Source organism: Phyllobates terribilis, unplaced genomic scaffold (assembly GCF_046119375.1).
Source record: "Phyllobates terribilis strain yellow unplaced genomic scaffold, ASM4611937v1 Scaffold_12__6_contigs__length_324123572, whole genome shotgun sequence".
Lineage (NCBI taxonomy): Eukaryota > Metazoa > Chordata > Amphibia > Anura > Dendrobatidae > Phyllobates > Phyllobates terribilis.
In genome coordinates, this window is record NW_027362772.1 from 18,266,046 (window position 1) to 18,293,773 (window position 27,728).

The following is a 27,728-nucleotide window of genomic DNA, read 5'->3' on the forward strand; positions in this document are numbered from 1 at the left end:
TTTGGTCTATTGCAGAGTGTGTTAGTCAGTGGAGTAGCCTATCTGTGTTGCAAGATATACCACCTGTGTATAGAATACCAATTTTTTTACTGCACCTAGTGAAGTAAAATCTTTTGGGCATAGCATCATTCTATTAGTCCATCTATACTGACCTCCATCAGGTTGCAAATTGAATATCATTTTTTTCTGCATCTAGCTCTGAAAAAATATTTGGGCTTCTAGCAGTGTGTGGGACTTGTTCTATTAGTCCATCTATACTGACCTCCATCAGGTTGCAAACTGAATATAATTTTTTTCTGCATCTAGCTCTGAAAAAATATTTGGCCTTCTAGCAGTGTGTGGGACTTTCTCTATTAGTCCATCTATACTGACCTCCATCAGGTTGCAAACTGAATATATTTTTTTTCTGCATCTACCTCTGAAAAAATATTGGGCTTCTCGCTGTGTGTGGGACTTGTTCTATTAATCCATCTATACAGACCTCCATCAGGTTGCAAACTGAATATATTTTTTTTTCTGCATCTACCTCTGAAAAAATATTGGGCTTCTAGCTGTGTGTGGGACTTGTTCTATTAATCCATCTATACAGACCTCCATCAGGTTGCAAACTGAATATAATTTTTTTTTGCATCTAGCTCTGAAAAAATATTTGGCCTTCGAGCATTGTGTGGGACTTTCTCTATTAGTCCATCTATACTGACCTCCATCAGGTTGCAAATTAAAAATAATTTATATCTGTATCTAGCTCTGAAAAAATATTTGGCCTTCTAGCAGTGTGTGGGACTTTCTCTATTAGTCCATCTATACAGACCTCCATCAGGTTGCAAACTGAATATAATTTTTTTCTGCATCTAGCTCTGAAAAAATATTTGGCCTTCTAGCAGTGTGTGGGACTTTCTCTATTAGTCCATCTATACTGACCTCCATCAGGTTTTAAACTGAATATAATTTTTATCTGCATCTAGCTCTGAAAAAATATTTGGCCTTCTAGCAGTGTGTGGGACTTTCTCTATTAGTCCATCTATACTGACCTCCATCAGGTTGCAAATTAAAAATAATTTTTATCTGCATCTAGCTCTGAAAAAATATTTGGCCTTCTAGCAGTGTGTGGGACTTTCTCTATTAGTCCATCTATACTGACCTCCATCAGGTTGCAAATTAAAAATAATTTTTATCTGCATCTAGCTCTGAAAAAATATTTGGCCTTCTAGCAGTGTGTGGGACTTTCTCTATTAGTCCATCTATACTGACCTCCATCAGGTTGCAAATTAAAAATAATTTTTTTCTGCATCTACCTCTGAAAAAATATTGGGCTTCTAGCTGTGTGTGGGACTTGTTCTATTAATCCATCTATACAGACCTCCATCAGGTTGCAAACTGAATATAATTTTTTTCTGCATCTACCTCTGAAAAAATATTTGGGCTTCTAGCTGTGTGTGGGACTTGTTCTATTAGTCCATCTATACTGACCTCCATCAGGTTGCAAACTGAATATAATTTTTTTCTGCATCTAGCTCTGAAAAAATATTTGGCCTTCTAGCAGTGTGTGGGACTTGTTCTATTAGTTCACCTATACTGACCTCCATCAGGTTGCAATTTCAAAATAATTTTTTGTCTGCATCTAGCTCTGAAAAAATATTTGGCCTTCTAGCAGTGTGTGGGACTTTCTCTATTAGTCCATCTATACTGACCTCCATCAGGTTGCAAACTGAATATATCTTTTTTCTGCATCTACCTCTGAAAAAATATTTGGGCTTCTAGCTGTGTGTGGGACTTGTTCTATTAGTCCATCTATACTGACCTCCATCAGGTTGCAAATCGAATATAATTTTTTTCTGCATCTAACCCAGCCAATAGTTTTGGCCTAATACCACAGTTTGGCCACTCAGCTCTGCTCGGTTCCCATCCATTGTTTTTTTGTGCAAACAACTCCAGAGTTGTGAATTAGTTAACCACCAAAATGAGAGGAAAAAGGCCTGCTGCTGGTGGAAAGGGGAATAGGCGTGTTGGGAAGGGGAAAAAAGGTTGTGTCCGTGGGGTAGGTGTTAAAGCAACAGTAACATCTGCAGAAGAAAGACCATCTTCCAGCCAAACTAAAATGTCTACTTCTTTTAGCGGACAATGTGATAAGATCCCTTTCTTACGGCCACGCCAATCGCTACAAATTCCAGATGAGGCACAAAAACAGCATGTGCTTCAACGGATATCAAGTGCTCCTTTAAGTGGGCTCTCCTCCACATCAACTTCAACATCACAAATACTCCAGTCCTCAAAGGTGTCACCCCAATCACACTTGCTTCCTCACAGCTCCCAAATCTCCAGCTGCCCGTCTGAGTATGAGGTAGAACAGATGGTTGAGTCTGCAGAGCTGTTTACTCATACTATAGCCTGGGAATCAGAGGTCGACTCCAGCGCTTCTGTGAATCCAGACGAGGAAATGATCTGCACAGATGCCCAGAATCTTTATGAGTCGGATCCAGGACCAGACGCAGAAGGTTCTGACCATAATGTAGTCCCTCATTCCCAAACTGTAACTCCTGTTGGTGGAGACAATGAGGAAGACGATGATGAGACTCAAATACCTGATTGGAGCGACAACTTTAGTTTTTTGTCAGGGCAGGAACAGGTTGGCTCTGAGGACGACGGGTGTGATAACGCACAGGGTGATGATGATGAGGTTGGAGATCCCACTTACTGTCAACCCACAGTCAGCCAAGAGATGAGGTCAGCAGAGGAGGTGGAGGAAGATGCTAGTGACGATGAGGTCAGGTTGCGCCTTCCTGGACAGAGACGTAGTACTGGAAGCACGTCAACAACTGCATCCTCAAACACAACTCTGCCTCTCACCACAAGTCGTGGTGGCTCTTCAGGTCGCATGGGTGCTAAGCCTTGCATAGCCTGGGCATTTTTTCAGATCGATAAAGATGACCCAACTCGTGTTATCTGTAACATTTGTCAGCAAAAACTAAGTAGATGCCAAAAAATACATAGTTTGTGTACTTCATGCATGAACCGGCACATGGACATGAAGTATAAGTTGCAGTGGGAAGCTCAGTGTGCTACAATGCGGCCTAGCCGGCCGGGCCAACCACCGTCTGCCATATCTTGTGCATCCGCGGCCTCTTCATCCTCTGTGACTGGGGGGACAGCAGTCACACCTGTTTTGGGGCGCAGACCTGCCACCTCTTTACCCGCAACAGCCAGCGTGATTGGCAGGTCATCATTTTCTTTGGAGGTGGTAACACCAGCTGGTGTTGAGCGCTGTCCGACATCGATAGCACCACCTTTGGATCAAGGCAACCTAACATGTCCGCCTGCATCTTCCTCACAGACCGGCAGTTTGCCGGGGACACCCTTATCAACCCCGTCTAAGCACAATAGCCAGCCCTCGGTCCCTCAGATGTGGACAAGTAAAAGACCATTTCCTCCTAGCCATGAGAAAGCTAAGAGGTTGAATTTCAACATCTGCAAGCTCTTGGCTACAGAAATGCTGCCTTTCCGCCTGGTGGACACAGAGGATTTTCGAGACCTTATGTCCGTCGCAGTGCCCCAGTACCAGATGCCCAGTCGGCACTACTTCTCAAAGAAAGGTGTGCCTGCGCTCCACCAGCATGTCGCACACAACATCACCGCTTCTTTGAGAAACTCTGTGTGTGACAGGGTGCATTTCACCACAGACACTTGGACGAGTAGGCATGGACAGGGGCGTTACATGTCGCTGACTGGGCACTGGGTAACTATGGTGACAGCAGGACAAGGGGCTGCTGTCCAAGTCTTGCCGTCCCCACGAGTTGTGCGTCAATCCTCTTTATGTCAAAGTTCCTCCACTGCTTCTGCCTCCTCAACCTCCTCTCGGTCTTCCACCTGCACCCAAAGCCTGTCTGGTCATGCCACAAGCTTTCTAACTGCGCAGAAGGGATCCTGCACACCTCCTTACTATGCTGGCAGTAGGGCTCAACGTCATCAGGCGGTTTTTACTTTGAAATGTCTGGGAAATGTGAGTCACACAGCTGAGGAGTTGTGGTCAGCTCTGGAGAACCAATTTCATGAATGGTTGTCTCCACTGGACCTGAAACCAGGGAAGGCCGTGTGCGACAATGCTGCAAACCTGGGTGCGGCCCTTCGCCGGGGCAATGTCACACACGTGCCTTGTATGGCTCACGTGTTGAACCTGGTTGTCCAGCAATTTTTAGCCCACTATCCCAGACTAGATGGCCTTCTGCAGAGGGCACGGTCGCTGTGTGCTCACTTCCGCCGTTCGCATCCCGCAGCTCAGCTACTTACATCTCTACAGAAGTCGTTGGGCCTGCCACTTCACCGGCTAAAATGCAATGTGCCTACCCGGTGGAATTCAACTCTGCACATGTTGCAGCGACTGTGGCAGCACCGACAAGCCCTGGTGCAATACGTTCTGACGTATAGCCTGGGCCAACGAGATTCAGAGGTGGGGCAAATCACGCTGGAGGAGTGGTCTCAGATCAGGGACCTATGCACCCTTCTGCACAGTTTTGAAATGGCGACGAAGATGTTTAGTGCTGACGATGCCATTATCAGCATGACTATTCCGGTGATTTACATGCTGGAGCACATGTTAAACAGAATTCGGAGTCAGGTGGTGGAACAAGAGGAGGTGGAGGAAGTAGAGGAGGAGGAGTTGTATGCGGAAGGGCTAACATCTGCAAGGTCCAGACGGTCGGCAGCACCAAGGCGGCAGGCAAGTGAGGGTGGGGGAGATGGTTTTACCAGGGCGCATGGTAGCAGCCAAACTAGTGAGAAAGGTGCAGGAGCCCAGGAAAAAGTGGAGGACGAACTGATGGAAGACTCATCAGATGAGGGAGACCTTGATCACATTTCTGTTGTGCGAGGTTGAGGGGAGAGGACAGAGGAAGGAAGCATGATTGTTACCTCGCCACCAACACAACAGGGACTTGGTGCTCCTGGATGCGCAACACACATGAGTGCCTTCTTGCTGCACTACCTGCAACATGACCCTCGAATTGTGAGAATTAGAAATAATCCTGACTACTGGGTTGCCACACTGTTAGATCCCCGGTACAAAAGTAAATTTGCCGAAATTATTCCTGCCATAGAAAGGGATGCACGCATGCAGGAGTATCAGCAGAGACTGTTGCAGAATCTTACATGTGCTTTTCCACAAAACACCAGTGGTGCATGTAGTGAATCTCACAGTTCCAACTTGCCAACCGTGGGACCGTCAAGTGTTCAGCACTCAAACCGTAACAGAACCACAGTATCTGCTGGTAACATCAATTTTGCGGAATCATTTCACCACTTTTTTAGCCCATCCTTTGCAAGGCCACAGGAGACAAGAAGTCTGACACATAGTCAACGCCTAGAGACGATGGTACAGGAGTATCTCCAAGTAAACATTGAAGCCATGACTGTGTCACTGGACCCTTGCTCTTTTTGGGCTTCCAATCTGGATAAATGGCCGGAGCTAGCCACTTATGCCTTGGAGATCTTGTCATGCCCCGCAGCCAGCATTCTGTCTGAACGTGTGTTCAGCGCTGCTGGTGGTGTGCTGACAGATAAGCGCACGCGGCTCTCCACTGATAATGTAGACAGACTCACGTTCATAAAGATGAACAAATCATGGATCCGAAACGACTTTTCTACCCCTGTGTCATCCTGGGGAGAGTAAAAGCTTGATGATTGGTTAAAATCACCCTACCAACCGTTTTAAGCTTTCAAATTACTAATCATGTTTATCTGTATCTTGGCTGGAAAATAATTTGGGCTTTGTAGCAGTGTGCAGCACTGATTCTATTAGGCCATCTATAATAAGCTCCACCAGATTTAAAATGACTAATCATGTTTATCTGTATCTTGGCTGGAAAATAATTTGGGCTTTGTAGCAGTGTGCAGCACTGATCCTATTAGGCCATCTATACTAAGCTCCACCAGATTTAAAATTAATAATAATTTTTAGCTGCATCTAGCCCGGAAAATAATTTTGGGGCTCCGAGATGCGCAAGACACATAAGTGCCTTCTTGCTGCACTACCTGCAACATGACCCTCATATTGTCAGAATTCGAAGTAATCATGACTACTGGGTTGCCACACTCTTAGATCCCCCAAACTTTTCGATTAACCTTTTCATTTTAATAAAGACCAAAAAAATTGTCATTTTTGAAATTATAAGCATTAGCAGGTTATTAGAAACTGAAATCAAACAGTTTTCAACTCAAAACTTTATTCTAGGTGATGTTACATTTTCACATAGGACCCCTTGTTCGAAAGGAGCTTCTGAACTCTCTTGTCCATTCAATTTGTCAGGTTTTGGATGGTTTCTGCTTCAATTGTTTTGCATGAGGACAGAATACCCTCCCAGAGCTGTTGCTTAGATGTGAACTGCCTCCCGCCATCATAGACACTCCTTTTGATGATGCTCCAGAGGTTCTGAATGGGGTAGAGGTCAGGGGAGCATGTGGGTCACACCATAAGTTTGTCCCCTTTTATGCCCATATCAGCCAGAGATGCAGATGTTTTATGTGCAGCATGAGATGGTGCATTATCATGCAAAAAAATGATCTTGCTGTGAAATACATGGTTCTTCTTCTTGAACCATGGCAGGAAGTGCTGTTTGAGAAAATCCACATACATTATGGAGTTCATCTTTAGCGCCTTCAGGGATCCTAAAGGGGCCTACAATCTCTCTTCTTGATTGCCAAGACACTTCATCCTGATCATCGCACAATGTTGATTGTAGTCATGCCTTGACCTAAACACTCCACAATTTGTTGCTTCTCAGCAGCCGACACATCCTTTTTCTTTCCCATTTTGGCAGAAAATGTAGGCTGCTTAATAATGTGAGACAGCCTTCTTAAGTAGTCTTGCCTTTCATTGGACACACCTGCCAAACTAATTAGCACAGGTGTCTGCAATTGCTTACAGTGATATAAAGAGCCCTGACACACATCACCATCAATGAGTTTAACTGACAAACAAACAAATTCTTCCCTTATCACTCCTAAACACTTTTTGCATAATAATTTGGAACACAGTGTACATGTGCTTTTCCACAAAACACCAGTGGTTCACGTAGTGAATCTTACAGTTCTAACTTGCCAACCGTGGTCTGTATGGAGTTGTTCAATAAAGGGCCCAAAATTAAGATAACATAGATGGGAGAGGTCTCTATGAATAGGAATTCCTAAGTATTTGATACCCTGTGAGGGCCAGGCAAAGGGAAAGTTGGACTGGATGGAATCCTATATGGATTTGGGGAGGGAGACATTGAGGGCCTCAGACTTCGCTGCATTGATTTTAAAATTTGACCATGTAACAAAGTGATCTATTTCAGCCATAACAGCATGGATGGATATATGTGATTGAGTGATATATACTAGGACATCATCAGCAAATAGAGAGCACTTGTACTCGGTGCCTCCCACCTCAATCCACCTAATATTGGGGTTATGGCGAATTGATGAGAGCAGGTGCTCCGTCACTAGGAGGTATAAGAGAGGGGACAGAGGACATCCCTGCCTTGTCCCATTGGTGATTGTGAAAGGTGATGAAAATGTTCTGATGCACCCCCTGGGCCTTGGGACACCCGGAGCCGGACCCTTTTTGGTGGATGCTGGTGGTTGTAGTCTTCATGGCGGCGACCCGGTTCCGTGGCTCAGGGTGGTCAAACCAGTGGCGGAACTATTTATGTGGTTTTGATGTTTAAATGTCCGACTACGCCACCCGTGGATTGCGGTCAGAGTGAACCGCCGCTGCAGGGCAGACCGCTGAGGCTGGTGTTGTGGGTGCTGCAGAGCGTAGCATAACTCCCCACGGGAGGAGTATAGCCTCAGGGCAGTGTATGCGGAGGATGGGGGTGATGGTGCAGGGCAGCAGCAGTAACGACACGGAGTCAGTGATGCAGTCCAGGGCCTTTACTCACAGTTCTTATTATCCAGACCACGTCTGCAGGTAACGGCTGCCCACGTCGTACTGTGCTCACCAGTTGAGGGGCTCAGACAACTCCCAGATAACTTTGGAGCGCTTCACAGGACCCCCTTTGTGTGTCCTTTGTCTGGCCTTTCTTACCAACCCTTCTGTCCGGCTGTCTCGGGCCTCCTCTTGGTAAACTTGGCGCCAGTTTCCCTGACCCTATGTGGTGCCTTCCTAGCGGGTGTAGCGAGGGGCTGCGCCACATAAAATGTCACAGCCTCCGGTTTCTAGCTGAGGGTCGTTTCCTGCCTCCACTAGTTTCGGGGACCGGTCTCCCCCTTTGGCCTGACCCCTCCACGCAGGTGGATTCGGGCGTGCGGTGGCGACTCGCCCGTCCGCACCCCTGGGATCCCTTCATTCCTCGTTCCTGGAGCCTTCTCCGCTCCTCTTCCTTCCTTCTCCCTCTTCCAGGCCTGGGCCTCTGTTACTAGGCCCGCCTCCGGAGCAGAGCTCATGCAGAGCCCCTGCTCCCTGCCACTTCTGCTCAGACTTCTCTGCACTGAACTAAGATGGTGCCCACCTTTTATACTCCCTTCTCAATGCACCCAGGAACTGCTTCCTCCCTGCTCCTGCACTACAGGGTTCCCCTTCCTCAGTGTTCCCTCCCCCCACTCCAGCCAGGGACAGGGACTGTCGTGCCCATCTCAGAGGCATATTGGTCGCCCTGCCCCACGGCAATGTGGTGTAATGCATGCAGGTGTCGGGTCCTGATCCACACTCCATCCTTACCTGAGAGTGAGATATCACACCTCTGGGTGAGGTGCAATACCTCTGTAGCAACCGAGCCCTCAGGGTGCTACAGTTCCATTTATCTTCAGCCTAGGTAACGTATTGTGATACAGGGCCGTGATTTTGGCTATAAAAGGGTCCCCTAGACCCCTACCCCAAGCTTTTTAAGAGAATCATATATGGCGTGCCAGGAGACTCTATGGAATGCTTTCTCAGCATCCAACGAGAGTATCTAATTACAAATTTTTAACTGCATCTAGCCCAGGAAATACTTTGTGCCTAGTAGCAGGGTCTGCTAGTCAGCGGATTATCCCGGCTGTTAAGCAAGCTGCACCACCTGTAGTTTGGACACTTCATTTTTTCAAAGGAAATGCTTTGGGACCACGGGATACTCAGTGAAGAGCATCAGGAGGCACCCCAAGGCATAGGGGCTGGGACTGGCAGTAGGATGCCTTGCGGTGGACAGCCGAGCTCGATCCTTATAAAAGCTTTTTAACTGCAGCAGCTTTAGTGGACGCTACTGGAGCTGGAATTACGCGGCTGCTGGCATGAGACTTGCCCTCCAATAGATCCTTGTAAATGGATTTAAAGTGTATTCATTCAAATTAGAGAGACAATTTAAATTAAAAAGCTTAGAGCTGCCTCCACCACAGGGGGGCTCGCTCGACCCACCAGCGGACAGGCACCAGTATTGGGAGAGGGGGGCTGGCCGTCAGGGTTCACCGCGGCTCTGGCACAAACCCGGCGACATGGAGGTGGCACGGGCAGGAGCGGACTGAACGTGTCGGCTTCTCACTTTTTGGATTTTAGAAGGGCATGACATGCCTATATCTGTGTCTCCCCCTCCTTTTACTCCTCCACCTCTTTTCTTTTCGCATGACTATATGTACTTGTCACTTTTCCATGTGTTAGTTGTGTCTTCTGAGCAGTTTGTCAGCTTTTGGACACCTTTGAAGGTGTTTTCTATGTGTTTCTATGTGTTTTTGTTTGCCTGCCATTGGTTTTAACGGTGTTCGAAGGTGTTCGACGAACAGTTCGACGAACAGTTCGGCGAACACACGGGTGTTCGACGAACCGAACCGAACTCGAACACTACGGGGGTGGCTCAACACTAGTATTGAGCCAAGAGAAGCAATGACAGGAAATTGCCAAAAGAGTGTCACCAGATATTGTTCTTTAGTGATGAGCGAATATGCCAAAATTTGGAATTGGCAGTTCATTCAAATTTGGGCAGGAAGCAAAATGTATACAAAAATTATACTCCCCCAACTCTCACCTCTCCCTCCAAGTAGCCCCTTGACAGTCCAGCATCACTGGTCTCATTTTCATTGGGCATCTTCAAGATTTTTCAGTGGCCGCCATCTTTGCTTCTCCTATGCAGCAACGTTATGACATTGCATGACACCGAAGATGGCCCAATGAAGATCACATCAGTGACTGGACTGAAGGGGTTGTTTTTTTTAACAAATTTGTGGACATTTTGAATCCAGGAAAATTGTGGTCAGTCACTATTTTGCTATTTTTCTGCGAATTTAATTTACGAAAATTCAGATTTTAAAAAAGTCTGTGTAATTCAAGGCATATTCGATTTGCCTTGAAGCGATTCACTTATCTCTGCCATTCTTCTGATAGTTGAGGTTCCAAAAAAAACCAGAAATTCTTAAGATGAATTTATCACTCTAAGGAAACTTTTGAGTTATAAGTAGTTAAAATTAAAGTGCAAAGAAATGGTCTTACCAAGATTTTGTTTTCAGTTCCTTGGAAGATGGTGACAGTATAGTTGTAGACTTCGAGTATGACTTTTTTGCTGATGGTAAAGGAGCCGTCTATGTTCCTGATTCGGATAATGTAAGGAGTCAAGTTTGACCCCTCAGTCAAGCAGGTCTGCGATAATATATAAGAGCAGTTTCCATTGAAATCATATCCAAAATTATCAAATGTATTAAAGGTCGTTCTGCCAATGGCCGAGCATGTGGCACTTCCCACTGGATTGCAGCTTTGTATCCCGTTGACAATGCTACATTCTTCATAGGGGCCACAGGAGGTTGGCACACAGGTGACAGTCCCGCCACCATTGCAGGTGCATTTATTCTCACATGTGTTTTCTGGATAGAAGATGTCCCCGGGCTTGTAATAAAGAGTATTGTAGAGACATCCACATTGGGACATTGGCACACACTCTGTTCCACTAAGGACAAAGCCCTTCGCACATTCACAGCCTTCTCTGCAGGTGGAATCGCATTTCGAGGACATTGATAAAGAGAAACAGGTGGAAGGACAGCCACTGACGCAAATGTTGTATCCGCTGTTCAGGGGGCAGGACATCGCTGCAAAGGAAATATGGTTCAGAATTGTAGCAAATTGTTGTTTCATTTGTTTTCTATTACAATTTCATTTTTATTCTATATAGAAATGGTCAGGGGTGGACATACCATTGGTACACCCTGTGCAACCACAATGGCGCCCAAGAGTTAAGGGGGCCATTACTACCTCCAAAGCAGGTGGAATTGTGCATTATGATGAGCTATTGGACTGAAAAGGGCCCATATATTGTTCTTGCACATGGACCCTTTTCTTTATGTATTGATACCTGGAATCAGTCATGGGTCCACGCCAATAAATAGCTGCAAAATATATTGTCTGAACTGACGAACAAAGGAGACTAATGTTCATCAGGTCTCTGTGGTTGCTCTGTGGCCTCATGCCATGGAAGCATGATATGGTTGCATGTTGCCTTTAATTGTCCAATGGTGGCAGTGTATTTTGGAGGTATTCTTTTCTCCATTGGAACATTTAGGTGTCCTTATATGAAAGCAGAAGCAAACAAAGGGTACAGTATGGCCAAATGTGGATATCATATTGTGGCTGTGTAATTCGTGATGTTTCTGATTTTCTGATGTTGAAACAAAGGCCAACTTCAGACTCATGAAAGGTCCCTCGTTACCCCACCTTGGCATAACAAGCATGTTTTATTTAGAGGCCTCCTAAGCTCAGCAGGCCAAAGCAATAATGGGCATCCCTATAGATTGTGTATGATATGAATATGCCCAGGTAGAGTATGTTGGTGCTGACCCCATTACTAGGTTACTTGGTTGGTTTTGTCAATAACTCCCTGAGCAATGCAGCAATTGGTCATGAATATACTTACGACAGATGTCCGATCTCCATTCATAGATGACAGCTCCAACGTCCTGACACGAGGCAGCATAGCCGGTCAATAGCCTACAGATGAGATCCTGCCTTTCACCATATGCACACATGTCATAAACACAGTCCTTAAAGTAAGATACAGGATCAATTTTGGAATGGCAATTTCTGAAAGGACCCTTAGGGTCGAGCACCATGCCACACTCTTTCGGGTTCTTCTTTTGCTCGCCTTCTAGCTTTAGAAGATTGGTGCAATTTCCTCCGCTGACGATTTTGCATTGGTCAGCATTTTCTCCTTCTCTCCAGCTATGACCAAACAATGGAATATCAGGCTGAACTTTTCCATCGCGATCAATCAGCTCATCTGAGGAAACATTATTGAAGTTTCCACAGAGGCCGCACACAGATCCAAAGTATATTGAGGGAAGAGTCACTCCGACTCGTGCCTCCCAGTCGAATGTCACACGGATTCCGATGTTGGTCTGAATAATGCATTGTCTCCCGGACTGGAAGATGTCAATATTACCAAGTTTTGGTCTCATTGCCAAAGGAAGATTGGACTTTAATTTATCCACCTAAAACGAGAAACAATCATTTTAGCTCCTAACATTAGAGAATGTGGAGGCACATGAAAAATTAGCTCATTCCAGTTTCTCCAATAAACTGGGTACATTTTTGTGAATGATGTTTGGAAATCAGGGAGCAAAACATTGGGATTTTTTTTCCTTTTGGATTGCTCATTCTTTGTGTCTATTGTTTCTAGTTAAAAAGTAATCATCACTGATACCCAAAGACGGGTTACCGACAGACATTCTAGTTTTTGGAATTATTTAATTCTAGGAAGTTGCGGGTCTTAAATCTAGCGATATGACCGGAACTATGATCTTGTACTCACCAAAACTGCTGCTGGATTTTCTCTACGGACTTGGATTTCTATTCCAAATATCTTGAAGATGACGGCGGTGGTGTAAGAGACGAGAAGACTTCCTTGGTTTTCATTGCGAACGATAATTTGGAAATCAGTTAAACTTTTATTATTATTACAGAGCCCGGACAGCAGGTACTGGCAAGCTCCCTGGAAGTCAAAATGGAGGCCATCGAAGGTGACATAGTGAGGGTCTCCTGAAGCTGAGCAAGTGGCGTAACTGAGTGGATAGCAATCTTGGATTCCATCCTTGATCGAACAACTTTCTCCTTTCGCGCACTTAGTACTGAAACACTCAACTTTATGAGTGGATGGATTGCAGACACATTTTTTTTTACAGGCGGTATCAACCCAAAATGAGTCACCTGGATTCATGAGACGGCCTTGGTAAGAGCAGCCACAGTATTCCTTTGGTTGACATGTTCCTTCGATCAGCACAAATCCATTGTTACATTCACAGGTTTCGATACAAGGCTGGGTGCATTTGGATGGAGCGTTCTGATCCTGGCACGTAGCTGGGCAAGCACTTCCACATGAGTTATATGTGCTGTTTCCAGGACAATCCATAGCTAGGGGTAAAAAAATTTAAACAACATTGACCGCAGTATTGTTAATAATATCAATTAGAGGAATAGTTAGAGAAAGTTAAACACAGTAATGTCCAAAATGGCCTTAATATCTATGGCTATGGGTAAATAGATTGTATAAATTTTTTGTGCTGTCACTCACTATCTGTATTACTTATTCTTATTCAGTGTATTATGGATTTCTCTCCTTATTTCTATGACTGAGCTGAAAGCTGTGATTTCCTCTCACTTTCCCGATTCCCCACAAAGTAGCTGCTGTCTTCCCTACCTTAGCTTTCATACAGGCTGTCATAGTCCCTCTTGATTGACTGCCTATATTTCTATAGCATATGCACTGAGAAGCAAAGGATTAACAATGTTTTGAACTTTTGACTTTCAGGCTCCATTTCTCATCATCCACTACTACTTAGATCATGAGAACACCATCATTTTATAGACAATCATCTTGGCTATTTCATATATAAATTTTACTTGCCAATATTTAACATGTTAGTTATGCAGATTCTCGTCATGTCACTGCATTGTTACTGTTTTATTCCTGGTGGTGGAAAACTCATTTCTTCCTGTATACTACAAAATACAACCTGTTCTCACATTAGCTTAGTGTGATATTAGGTTGATTCCCAAGCGAAAGTCCACTGGTTTGAATCGAGGAGGAGTCATGAAGAAGATTTCCCAAGAATAGAGAAACAGCATCATCCAACTCATCGATAGCGGTCTCTCAGCCAAGAAAATTGCCAAACTGCATCATGTGAGCGCCATGGCAGCTGGAAGAATACGAAATTAAGTCCGTCCATCGATTCAAAAGCCAAGAGGTGGACATCCAGGCATCTAGTCAACAAATTGGCTTATCGCAAGGTGCATCAGTTCTGGCGATGGAGGTGGCTCGTATGCTTCGCAATTGTGAGATGTCCATGCAGACACCGTGCGATGCACGTTACACAAGCCTGGAATGGTGGCCCAAAAGAAGCTGAAGGAGCCTCAATTTCAATAACATCATAAGAAGAGTCTGCTTGAGTTTGCAAAAAAAGGACGAAAAGTGGACAGTAGAAGATTGGAGACGGGTGATTTGGATGAAAATCAATAGACTAGGCTCTAATGGTTGAAAATGGGTATGGAAGAAACAAGGAAAAAAGGGATTAATGGATCAAGAAATGTAAAGAATCTTCAAGTTTGATGGAGGATGTCAAAGGCGTTGGACACTTGACCAGGATCGATGGTGGTCTCAATACTGAGCTATATGTGAGTATCCTACAAGATGAGATGCTTCGTACACTCGAGTACTATGGGTATGAAAAGGACGACATAGTGTTCCAGCAGGACAACAACCCGAAGCATACGTCGAGATTGGTGAAGAAATGGTTAAATGACAATGAAGTAGAGATGCTGTATTGGCCCCCACAGTCCCGAGACCTCAACCCAATCCAACAGTTGTGGGTAGAGTTGAAGAAAAGCTGTATACATACCCAAGTGAGTTGACCAGTATGCACTAACTTTGAGAAAGTGTAGAAGAGACCTGGGATCAGATTTCGGTCGAGACACGCTTGTATCTGATCGAGAGCAAGAAGGATTCAGGCAGTGGTGAAAACCAAAGGTGGATTTACAAAATAATAAAAATTAAAATGTAGATTTTTAGGAGAAAAACAGTAACAATGCAGTAAAATGGCAAGAATCTGCACAACTGATCATATGCTAAATAGTTGCCAGTCAAATTTATGTATGAGTCAGCCAAGATGATTGTCTATAAAATGATGCGAGTCTCACATTGGAAGCAGTAGTGGATGGTGAGATGTGTAGCCTGAAAGTCAAAGGTTCAAAACATTGTTACCCTTTTGCTCGTCAGTGTAATTTAATTCCTGCAAGGCATTATAGGGAAGCCAGTGCGGCCACACCTGAGGTCATGTGAGCCTTCTCTGGCTCGTGCATTCTTTTGTGTTGTATAAAATGGTGATTTGCATTTTTTCTTACAATTTACGCAAATTTTTTTGAATTTGCCAGGTCCAGTAAATTTACTTAATTTTAACACAAATTTAATTTGCACCAAATCAATGTTCTCATCTGTAGTCACCTACAATAAGAAGATGTTGAGGTTCTACTTACGACAATTGCTTATATTTCTCCATTCATTGACTTGTATGCCTTCCCTGGCACATGCATCACTGTAGGTCTTTAATGTCTGGCACAAAATCTGAAGGTAACCATCATTGAGGCACATGTCATAGATACAGTTCTCCCTGTACATACTGGGATTAATAGTAGTATGGCAAACTTTAAAAGGTCCAGGATTCTGGGTGAGGATACCACAAAACTGATTGTTTCCATAAAGCTTCTTTTTCTCTGTAGTGCAGGTCACGCAGTCTCCATTGCAGTCATCATGACAGCTTCCATCGCTGGTTTCCTCAACTTTCCAAAGTTTTCCATAATTTATTGTGGATAAAGTCGCTCCTTCTTTGGAAAGGTCGTCATTTGGGTTATCGTTGTAATTTCCGCATAGACCACAAACTGCTTTATAAAAACTGCTGGGGATGCTGATCTTCAGGAGGATGTTCCAGTCGTAGATGACTTTGAGCTTAAAATCTGTCTCAACAATCAAGGTAGTTCCGCTTTGGGATAAAATCAACTTGTCGTCATTTAGTTTCATTGGAAGCTGAACTTTTTGATTATTTACCTATTAAAGAAAAAATAGGAAATGCAATCAAAAAATCTATGGGGGAAATTAAAGCTAAATAATTTAGGACACATGCTGTATGCACCATTCATGCTTCTTGATGGCCAAGAAGAGGTGTCCATCAATGTGACTCTCTTTTTAAAGGGGTTTTCCAAAGTTAAAAAATCATGGTTGTTTTCCTCCAAAAACAGCACCTCACCTTTTTATAGGTTATGTGTGATACAGCACACATTGATGTGAATGTGGCTGACCTACAATATATTCATACCCTGCTGATGGGAAGAAAGAAGCCATGTTTTCCTAATCCTAGACAATCCCTTTAAGGTTCTTAAGTTCCCATATACCATGTTATATGTATATGGAGTTGAATCTCTTTTCATCTCATTGGAATAAGCTAATAGCGGGTGTGACTGGCTGTGGTTTACTCTCTTTTCTTTATCGAGAGTATGTGCATGCTCCGCCAAACCGAGCATACATGTTCAAAGGATCAGGAAGAATAGCTGTTGACAATACGAGCATTCGGTTGACAAATATTAACGGTGAATGGGCAATTTAAAGGAGTCACTTGCTCATTTTTCTCCTAAACAGACATAGACCTCAGTCGTGAGGGCGGTGGACAGGTAATACCACCTCTCTTGTATGTGACGGGATCACATTCAGGTCCAAGAGGTGAAACAAAGACTTTCAATAAATATTTGCATCAACCTTAACCTAGCCCTGGGGGGGTGTTTTTGTTTATGGAAACAAACATTACTTAACGGAAGGTTTTTAGAAAGTGCTGAAGTTCAATTTTATATTTAGATAATTTTGCATCTTCTTTCCGGTTGGACAGAGGTGATTGCCCCAACTGTTCAGAGAAATAACAAGCACTTACCCTCACTACTCCAAATTCCGACCTTATGCCAACGATAGTATAATTGTAGACCTGGATGGTGGCCGATTTAAGGTACGATACTTTAGATGAACCTCGATTTTCATTTTGAGTCTCAATATTAAAGAATGGAAGGTCGAAATTACAGGTTTTGGCCATCGTGTAAGAGCAAGTTCCCTGGAAATCATAATATTTTGCATCAAATGTGCGGTAATGGGGGTCTCCCCATGCCCAGCATGTGTCTTCTTTGATTGCTTGGCATTTGGCTTTACCACGTTCGATTTTACAAACTTCTTTTGTCCTGCATTGGACTTGGCTGCACGATGGTCTGGAGGAACCTATATAATGAAATGAAATGTTCTGTGTTACATTAGAAAAAATATTTTAATTCCAAATTTGTTTATTACAACGTAACAAAATTATTTAACCTTCAAAATTCAACTCTGTATATCTGCAAAAAAGGAAGGATCTGCTGGTGGAAGAGAAGTCAACTTCCTCCATCTTTTACAAGAACTTACCAGCAATACAAGTCGCCACTTCTCCAAATGAATTTAAGTTCGGCATCCCATAAACACTTAGAAAAAATTGACTTTTGCTGCTTTCGAATATATTTTGTTTCGATTTTGAAGTCATTTGATACTCTCCCCAGGAATATTCAGTTCCTTGGATCGTTTTCCAGTTGACGCCTTCCAGAGAAGCTTTGTTCACGGTTATGTCTTTCAGATCAGACGTCTTAGCCACAAGAATGGCTTCATTACTAAAATCTTTCAGCGTTTGGAATGAAGTGCAAAATGAGGTCACATCTGGGACGGTCATTAGAAGTGTGTTATAGTTTGCCGATCCTTTGCTGCTACCAGTACTGTAATACATGACTTGGATGCCTTCTGTTGCATTGATGAAGAGTGGAGTGTCTGCCTTGAGTTGAAGTTCCAAGACTTTTCCAGCATCTAGTTCTATTTTGTTCTGCTGGGATCCGGCTTGATAGGTCACTAGCGTGGTATCGGTGGCAGCTGTAACATACACCAGATCATACTTGGTCTGGAATGATAAAGTTGATATGAAGAACGTTAACCCCCAAATAAAGGTGGGCTGCAGCTGTTCATAGACATGGTTGCACTTGGTGAACTTCTGGGCACAAGTGTGACCACTTAGGACTGCAACTTCATTGTCTGACACAACTCTGGTGCCACTCAGATCATCTTCACTTTGGAACTGGACAACATCAGAGCTTTGAAGTTTGACTACAAATGACTTCTCTTTGGTGTAGATTTTCCCCAAATAGGTCAATGTGCCTGTAGGGTATATGGTTATTGTTGCAGGATCTTTTGTAATGATAGCAAACTCTTTAGAAGATCCCTCGGGTGGAGTAACTACGTAATATTCAGTCCCCAACTCCTGTGGTGAAACAACGAAAAAACAAAATTATTATATAGAAGCTATCCAAACAGCAATCATGGATGGTGGTGGACATGCAAGTAAATACTTAATTTGGACAAATGTGGAGCATAATTGTCTAAAGTTGGCCATATGTTCAAGACTAGTGTCATCAACTGTTATACACATGTATGCTTGACTGAGCATACTGTACATGCAGGTCCCCATTTTTGGGAAGTTAATGCAGCGCTTTGCATTTCAGTGAAGGGATCAAGTGGACAAGTCTTATCCTTCCACTAGGTGCCGAGGAAGCCTTTACAACCATTTAGGCACCAGAGATATAGGATGCAAGAAACAAAGACCGAATAGAGGTGACCAAAGAAAGAACGACCAACATTAAAAGTGAAAGTAGAAGAAGGAACTTCAGAAATAGACCTGTGGCAAAGACAAGAATGTCCTATTCATTGTGGAAAAAGTATATTTAGTCAAAAATCTTTTCTGCCATAATTTGGTCATAAAGTGAAGGAGAAATTATCAAGTGTGGAAGAGCAATATGGTTACAGATAAAGCACAGAAGGTCTGGAGATCTGGACCTTGAATATTTTTGAAAGCTCTCATGAAAATTTATGCTAAGAGTTGCAGGAAACAAAGTCAAAGTAGAGGTGGTCAATAGAGGAATGGCCAACATTAGGAGAGGATGAATGCCACGAATGTCACATTTCTGAAGACTATGTATGCTCAAAACTTTTTGGGCATTGATTGTCCATGCTTTAAAGGTGGCGGAGAAATGATACACTGTTGGTTTAAGAGCAAGATGACTACAGATAGAGCACAAAAGGTTTGAAGATGAACCTAAGATGTTTTTGAACGGTCTCGTGAAAACTTGTACTATGAGATGAAGGAAACAAAGACAGAATACAGGTGACCAAAGATGAAACAGCCAACAATAGAAGTCAAGGTAGTAGAAGAACCTTCAGAAATAGACTTGAGGCAACACCAAGAATGTCCCGTTTATGGTGCAAAGAAAAAATTTAGTCAAAAACTTTTTTGCCTCAAAAAAGTGAAGAAGAAATGATTAAGTGTGTATGAGCAAGATGACTACAGCACAAACAGTCTAAAGAAGAACGTAGGATGCTTTTGAAAGGTATGGCAAAAATATGTCCTACAAAGTGGAGAAAAAAAAGACAGAGTAGATGTGGTCAAAGAAGAAACAATCAATGTTAAAAGTTAGAGAAGAAGAGAGACCTTCAGAAATAGACCCGATGGAAAATGAAGAATGTCCCATTCATTGTGGAAAGAGGAAATTTAGTCAAGAAGTTTTTTGGCATAGTTTCACCATGCTGAAATAGTGAAAAGGAAACTATAAAGAGAGTACGGAAGTTCTGGAGATGAACCTAAGATCTTTTTGAAAGATCTGGAAAAAATAAATTCTACTAGATGGAGAAAAGGAAAAACAGAGTAGAGGTGGTCAAAGAAGGAACAGCCAATACTAGGAGTTAGAGGAGGAGAAGGACCTTAAGAAATTAGACCTGAGGCAATGCAAAGAGTATCCAACTGGTCATAGAAAAAGAACATTTAGTTGGAAATTTAGTTAAAACTTTTTCACTATATTTTTTAAACAGATTTGATGACAAATTTCATACCGATAGAGGCAGTAAAGATGCGGTGTCTGAGCTTTGACCCTTGGAATTTATGGAAACAACCGACACCGGGTTATTGGAGTTGACATACACAACGTAGTTGGAAGTCCCAGAATCTGCTAATTGAATCCGAGCTGGAAGCTGAATGATGGTTTCCTCAAGTTTATTTAAGGTGAGCTTCGGATTGAATGTAGATCGACTGATCGAATTGATTATGACGCTGACCGTGGTAGAATCTTGTAAGGCCGTGACGGAAAGACTGAGGCTGGAATCTCCAGAACCTTTGTTCTGCATGAAAGCCGTAATGAACTCTGTTCCTGGCACCCCGGAAGTGCCGAGAGCTGGTGTAGAAGAAATAGAGAATGAACAAAATTATTAAACTGTAAGATAATAATAAATAAATAATGATACGTCATTTTTTATACTTTTTTTTCTTCATTGGGTTTTCTATTTTTATGAGTCTAGTTCTGTCATTTTATAGGAAATCTCTATGGAAACAGCTCCATATTTGCTCTTGTTATATGACATGCCAGGAAAGCTTTGATGTGTTATCAGCACATTCCAGTACTGGTCAGGGTTGGGTAAAAGATGTCACTAAATGTTTAATGACCCTTAAACTACATAAAGGTGTCAGCACACAAAACATGAAATGCATAAAAAAAACTGAAAAGACCAGACAAATAGTAGCGACCTGCGGAGCCACAAAGGGAACTCCCCGTGTGTCAATAAGGGAAAAAGGGGACAAAAATAGCAAAAAACCTAATAACTCACAGCAAACATTCAGCTGTAAGATCCTATAAGAATATCTAATCTAAAACAACATTTACTTTCTAGATAAAGAATCAATGTACAGTATCTATTGTATAAATGGATTTATATTGCCCTACGCACTATATTGATGGCTTAGCAGTGCACGCGGTCTATGGCCCTGTCAAAGCATACATCCAGACCCTGTTTTGCGGAGAATTTTAGGACGCATGCCCCGACAGGGACATAGAACACTATGTGAAAGCACCCTAAGAGAGGATTCACACTAGATAGGTTCCCAGCAACGAGAATCACCTTATCGTCGCTGCCGGGTACACATGAATTGGCCAATTTATGCGCTAAGTATTCTCGTTTATTTCTATTTTCTAGAGCAGTAATGCTATTCATATTTCATATATTTCATGTTTGTATACTATAGAGCTACAGAGTGCTACTTTGTTTGTTACTTATATATGGAGATGGCTACTCTTAGTAAGCACTTGTACACACCTGTTTTCTGTTTTGGAAGTGACAGTCAGTCTCTTTATATTATTATCTATCATCTATCTATTATCTATCTATTATCTATCTATCTAGGTCATATCATTCTATGATTCTATCTTTAAATCATCTTTCTCAGTCTTTCTTTCGCTCTTTCTCAGTCTTTCTTTCGCTCTTTCTCAGTCTTTCTTTCGCACTTTCTCTCTTTCTTTCGCACTTTCTCGCTCTTTCTTTCGCACTTTCTCTCTTTCTTTCGCACTTTCTCTCTTTCTCTTTCTTTCTTTCGCACTCTTTCTTTCGCACTCTTTCTTTCGCACTCTTTCTTTCGCACTCTTTCTTTCGCACTTTCTTTCGCACTTTTGCAATTTCTCTCTTTCTTTCGCACTTTCTTTCTTTCGCACTTTCTTTCTTTCGCACTTTCTTTCTTTCGCTCTTTCTTTCGCTCTTTCTTTCTTTCGCTCTTTCTTTCGCACTTTCTTTCTTTCGCAATTTCTTTCTTTTTCTCTTTTTTTCTTGTCTTGCTTCCTCTCTTTGTTTCTATTTCTCTCTTTCGCACTTTAATTCTTTCGCACTTTCTTTCTTTCGCACTCTTTCTTTCGCACTTTCTTTCGCACTTTCTTTCTTTTGCACTTTCACTCTTTCTTTCGCATTTTCTTTCTTTCGCACTTTCTTTCGCTCTTTCTTTCTTTCGCTCTTTCTTTCTTTCGTTCTTTCTTTCGCACTTTCTTTCTTTTTCTCTTTTTTTTTTGTCTTGCTTCCTCTCTTTGTTTCTATTTCTCTCTTTCGCACTTTATTTCTTTCGCACTCTTTCTTTCGCACTCTTTCTTTCGCACTTTCTTTCGCACTCTTTCTTTCGCACTCTTTCTTTCGCACTTTCTTTCGCACTTTCTTTCGCACTTTCTTTCTTTTGCACTTTCACTCTTTCTTTCGCATTTTCTTTCTTTCGCACTTTCTTTCGCTCTTTCTTTCTTTCACACTTTCTTTCTTTCGCACTTTCTTTCTTTTGCACTTTCTTTCTTTCGCACTTTCTTTTGCACTTTCTTTCTTTTTCTCTTTTTTTTCTTGTCTTGCTTCCTCTCTTTGTCTCTATTTCTCTCTTTCGCACTTTCTTTCTTTCTTATCTCATCTATCTATCTCTTCAATCTCTTTCATAGTAATATATCTATAGATGTCACTATGGGCATGTATGTATCTTTATAAACCATTATTTTCCCAGATCTTATCTATACTCACTGAATGCCAGGCAGAGCAGCAGGAGGCACGGCAGACCCTGAGAGCGCCCCATTGCTGAAAGTAAGAAAGAAAATATCATTATATTATCGATCTATCAAGATAAAATTCACAGAATGATGATGCGACACCAGGAAATCTCTCTGAAACCGTACAACAAAAGGGCTGCAGTAATGGGGACTGAGAGGTGCTGGATTATCAGATATTCCGCTTTATTGGCTGGTGGTCACAGAAATTTCTATAAAACTCAGTAGTGAGGCCAAAGTAAAAGCTGTACATCGATTATAATATCACCATAGTCTCTGCTACAACTCGTTCTTATTGAGGACATTTTCACCTTCGTCCACCTGCGCGATCTCCTGCTGAGAGTCACAATAGCGCAGATTGTGCCGAAAAATGATTAGGATTTAATCTATTCCTGATCACCATATATTACCCATCTATCTACAAAAAAAAAAATCACAGACTAACTTTGCATTTTGTTAATTGATAAAAATAATGTATTGTAAGATGGCCGCCGGACATGTCCTTGAGGGATATGTATCGCTGTGGTCGGTAGCTTCAGTGATGTAAAACCAGGAAAGCATGCTCCAGCACACATAGTGCTGAGAGGGTTAATAGGGCGTATTAGGGCTGGTTTTTATGAGCAGTCATAAGAGACGTGTGGGATTGGCTGCTCACATATCCCCACCCCAGGGCGTGTGTATAAAATGGAGACCGAGTGTCTCATTCAGAGTCTGTGGCGGGAGGTGTGGAGACCTCCAGCGTGTCTGTGCTACAGGACACTGACTGTGAGCGGCAAACCCGCAATCATATATGGACTGTTTATTTTTATGTTTAGTTAATCTGTGCCGGAGAAGGCTGTCGTTTTGTTTAATTTGAAAATGCGGTTTATGAAGCCTGAATAACCCTGCCTTGGACATTTTAAAGAGACAGTGTCCTGTGCCTACGTCTAACGCGGCTGAGTGAGTACAAAACCCTAGAATTGGTGGAGAACGCGGGCACAAGTTCTAAGGGGCAGTGTGACTGCTACAGGAAACCGTTTATGTCCTGGGTGAAGGCTGCCAGCCAGCCAGGGATGCCGGACAAAATGGAGTCCCTGGCTTAAGCATCTGTTGCAGGCACAGCAGGTTCAGGAAACGCAGCAGCAGCAAGCGCAATGCCAGCAGATGCTACAGCAACAGCAGGCGTAGTTTGTACAGTACCAGCAGCAGCACCTGCAGAGTCAGCAGAGCAGGCAGCAACGGGAGCAGCAGCAGGAGACAAATAAACTGATGCAGCAGATCCAACATCAGCAAAGACAGATGGGACTCCTAGCAGAGCAGATCTGTGGCAGGACAACCGCCCCAACCCCAGCTCCAGGTGATGATTCACACGTCAGGAAGACGTTAATGAGAGCGTTGCAAAAGATGACCCCGGGTGATGATATCAAGGCGTTCCTGACGGTCTAAGAGGGTGGCAGAGCGGGAGAAATTGCCTCTGGAGTAGTGGGGGCGTATGTTTTGGCACCATATTTAACAGGCGAGCCGCAGAAGGGCTATTATGACTTGGCCTAGCAGGACGCAAAAGAGTACGCCAAATTAAAAATGGAGATCTTGGCGCGCTTGGGAGTGACTCTGACTGTCAGAGCGCAACGGGTGCACCACTGGGCCTATTGCAGTGACAAACCTCCACGGTCCCAAATGTTCGATCTCCTACACCTGGTCCAAAAGTGGTTGCATCCTGAATCTTCCTCCCTAGCACAGATGGTGGAGAGGGTCATCATAGACAGGTTTATACACTATCTCCCGAGGTCGGTGCAATCCTGGGTTGCCCAGGGAGATCCCCATAATGCCCATGACTTGGTGGGGTTGGTGGAAAGGTACCAGGCGGTTGAGAGTTCCTTGGAGAAACAAGGGGTCATAGCCTCTCCATACTGGGGTTTCCAAAAGAGGGCAGACACCCAAAAGAGGGGAGCTAGAGCCACACCTGGGGGGCATTCTAGAGCTCAGGAGGGGTCTAAGTTGGTGCCAAAGGTCCCTCCCCATAGCATAGTTTGTTGGAGATGTCACACCCCAGTTCCTTTAGCTGCCTGTTGCTCCATGACCAACGAACCAATGGACTGCAGCGCCGGACAGCACTGCTCGTACTTTGCATATCCAGCCTGCAGTGCTGTTCCTCCACCAGGCGAGAGACCACAGGCATGCATCAGTAAATGGAGTGCAAGTGACTGTTCTGTTAGACTCGGAGAGTTTGGTAGCCCTAGTAAGGGCCACAGTTCCCCATCATTCTGGGAAAAAAGGTCGGCGTCCGTTGTATCCATGGGGATGCTAAGGACTACCCTGTGGCCTGAGTGGTCATAGACACAAACTGTGGTGCCGAGTCCCATGAGGTGGGCGTAGTCAAGGACCTGTTGCACCCTGTTATAATAGGGCAGGACTTTGCCTTGTTTTGGGACTTGTGGGAGAAAGGGAGGAGGCCAGGTTGTCCGGACAACAACCAGGTTGCTCCTGAAGGAACCTCATCACAGGCCGCTGCCGACGGGTGTCCTTTTTGTGTGCTTGTTGGGGATGAGGATGAGGCAGCATCCCGGGAGGCCAGCATCCCTGAGCTGGAGGTGTCCGGGGGAAACTTTGGAACCGACCAGCTCAGAGACTTGACTCTAAAAGGGGCATTTGATAATGTCACTGTCTTGAATGGTGTTGCTCAAGAGCCAGGGGCTGACACCCGATATCCGTACTTTGCTGTAAATGGGGAGTTACTTTATTGGGTCATCAACAGTGTTGAGCCACTCCCGTAGTGTTCGAGTTCGGTTCGTCGAACACCCGTGTGTTCGCCGAACTGTTCGTCGAACACCTTCGAACACCGTTAAAACCAATGGCAGGCAAACAAAAACACATAGAAACACATAGAAAACACCTTCAAAGGTGTCCAAAAGCTGACAAACTGCTCAGAAGACACAACTAACACATGGAAAAGTGACAAGTACATATAGTCATGCGAAAAGAAAAGAGGTGGAGGAGTAAAAGGAGGGGGAGACACAGATATAGGCATGTCATGCCCTTCTAAAATTCAAAAAGTGAGAAGCCGACACGTTCAGTCCGCTCCTGCCCGTGCCACCTCCGTGTCGCCGGGTTTGTGCCAGAGCCGCGGTGAACCCTGACGGCCAGCCCCCCTCTCCCAATACTGGTGCCTGTCCACTGGTGGGTTGAGCGAGCCCCCCTGTGGTGGAGGCAGCTCTAAGCTTTTTAATTTAAATTGTCTCTCTAATTTGAATAAATACACTTTAAATCCATTTACAAGGATCTATTGGAGGGCAAGTCTCATGCCAGCAGCCGCGTAATTCCAGCTCCAGTAGCGTCCACTAAAGCTGCTGCAGTTAAAAAGCTTTTATAAGGATCGAGCTCGGCTGTCCACCGCAAGGCATCCTACTGCCAGTCCGAGCCCCTATGCCTTGGGGTGCCTCCTGATGCTCTTCACTGAGTATCCCGTGGTCCCAAAGCATTTCCTTTGAAAAAATGAAGTGTCCAAACTACAGGTGGTGCAGCTTGCTTAACAGCCGGGATAATCCGCTGACTAGCAGACCCTGCTACTGGGCACAAAGTATTTCCTGGGCTAGATGCAGTTAAAAATTTGTAATTAGATACTCTCGTTGGATGCTGAGAAAGCATTCCATAGAGTCTCCTGGCACGCCATATATGATTCTCTTAAAAAGCTTGGGGTAGGGGTCTAGGGGACCCTTTTATAGCCAAAATCACGGCCCTGTATCGCAATACGTCACCTAGGCTGAAGATAAATGGAACTGTAGCACCCTGAGGGCTCGGTTGCTACAGAGGTATTGCACCTCACCCAGAGGTGTGATATCTCACTCTCAGGTAAGGATGTAGTGTGGATCAGGACCCGACACCTGCATGCATTACACCACATTGCCGTGGGGCAGGGCGACCAATATGCCCCTGAGATGGGCACGACAGTCCCTGTCCCTGGCTGGAGTGGGGGGAGGGAACACTGAGGAAGGGGAACCCTGTAGTGCAGGAGCAGGGAGGAAGCAGTTCCTGGGTGCATTGAGAAGGGAGTATAAAAGGTGGGCACCATCTTAGTTCAGTGCAGAGAAGTCTGAGCAGAAGTGGCAGGGAGCAGGGGCTCTGCATGAGCTCTGCTCCGGAGGCGGGCCTAGTAACAGAGGCCCAGGCCTGGAAGAGGGAGAAGGAAGGAAGAGGAGCGGAGAAGGCTCCAGGAACGAGGAACGAAGGGATCTCAGGGGTGCGGACGGGCGAGTCGCCACCGCACGCCCGAATCCACCTGCGTGGAGGGGTCAGGCCAAAGGGGGAGACCGGTCCCCGAAACTAGTGGAGGCAGGAAACGACCCTCAGCTAGAAACAGGAGGCTGTGACATTTTATGTGGTGCAGCCCCTCGCTACACCCGCTAGGAAGGCACCACATAGGTTCAGGGAAACTGGCGCCAAGTTTACCAAGAGGAGGCCCGAGGCAGCCGGACAGAAGGGTTGGTAAGAAAGGCCAGACAAAGGACACACAAAGGGGGTCCTGTGAAGCACTCCAAAGTTATCTGGGAGTTGTCTGAGCCCCTCACCTGGTGAGCACAGTACGACGTGGGCAGCCGTTACCTGCAGACGTGGTCTGGATAATAAGAACTGTGAGTAAAGGCCCTGGACTGCATCACTGACTCCGTGTCATTACTGCTGCTGCCCTGCACCATCACCCCCATCCTCCGCATACACTGCCCTGAGGCTATACTCCTCCCGTGGGGAGTTATGCTACGCTCTGCTGCACCCACAACACCAGCCTCAGCGGTCTGCCCTGGAGCGGCAGTTCACTCTGACCGCAATCCACGGGTGGCGTTGTCGGACATTTAAACATCAAAACCACATAAATAGTTCCGCCACTGGTTTGACCGCCCTGAGCCACGGAACCGGGTTGCCGCCACGGAGACTACAACCACCAGCATCCACCAAAAAGGGTCCGGCTCCGGGTGTCCCAAGGCCCAGGGGGCGCGTCAGAACATTTTCATCACCTTTCACAATCACCAATGGGACAAGGCAGGGATGTTCTCTGTCCCCTCTCTTATACATCCTAGTGACGGAGCACCTGCTCTCATCAATTCGCCATAACCCCAATATTAGGTGGATTGAGGTTGGAGGCACCGAGTACAAGTGCTCTCTATTTGCTGATGATGTCCTAGTATATATCACTCAATCACATATATCCATCCATGCTGTTATGGCTGAAATAGATCACTTTGTTACATGGTCAAATTTTAAAATCAATGCAGCGAAGTCTGAGGCCCTCGATGTCTCCCTCCCCAAATCCATATAGGATTCCATCCAGTCCAACTTTCCCTTTGCCTGG

The 27,728-nt window shown here is 44.4% G+C and overlaps 1 protein-coding gene across 1 annotated transcript in view; it reads right to left on the reverse strand.

Annotated features, from left to right (window-relative positions):
• The window catches only part of LOC141171938 (IgGFc-binding protein-like), a 323,247-nt gene that overhangs the window by 15,874 nt on the left and 279,645 nt on the right, over nucleotides 1–27,728 (reverse strand). The window contains exons 3-10 of the mRNA XM_073655650.1: nucleotides 22,386–22,439; nucleotides 19,908–20,245; nucleotides 17,409–18,285; nucleotides 16,894–17,228; nucleotides 15,452–16,019; nucleotides 12,735–13,333; nucleotides 11,841–12,414; nucleotides 10,430–11,019 (exon numbers count right to left, since the gene is read on the reverse strand). Of these exons, the coding sequence (XP_073511751.1) occupies nucleotides 10,430–11,019; nucleotides 11,841–12,414; nucleotides 12,735–13,333; nucleotides 15,452–16,019; nucleotides 16,894–17,228; nucleotides 17,409–18,285; nucleotides 19,908–20,245; nucleotides 22,386–22,439 (3,935 nt within the window). The remainder of the gene's footprint in view (nucleotides 1–10,429; nucleotides 11,020–11,840; nucleotides 12,415–12,734; nucleotides 13,334–15,451; nucleotides 16,020–16,893; nucleotides 17,229–17,408; nucleotides 18,286–19,907; nucleotides 20,246–22,385; nucleotides 22,440–27,728) is intronic.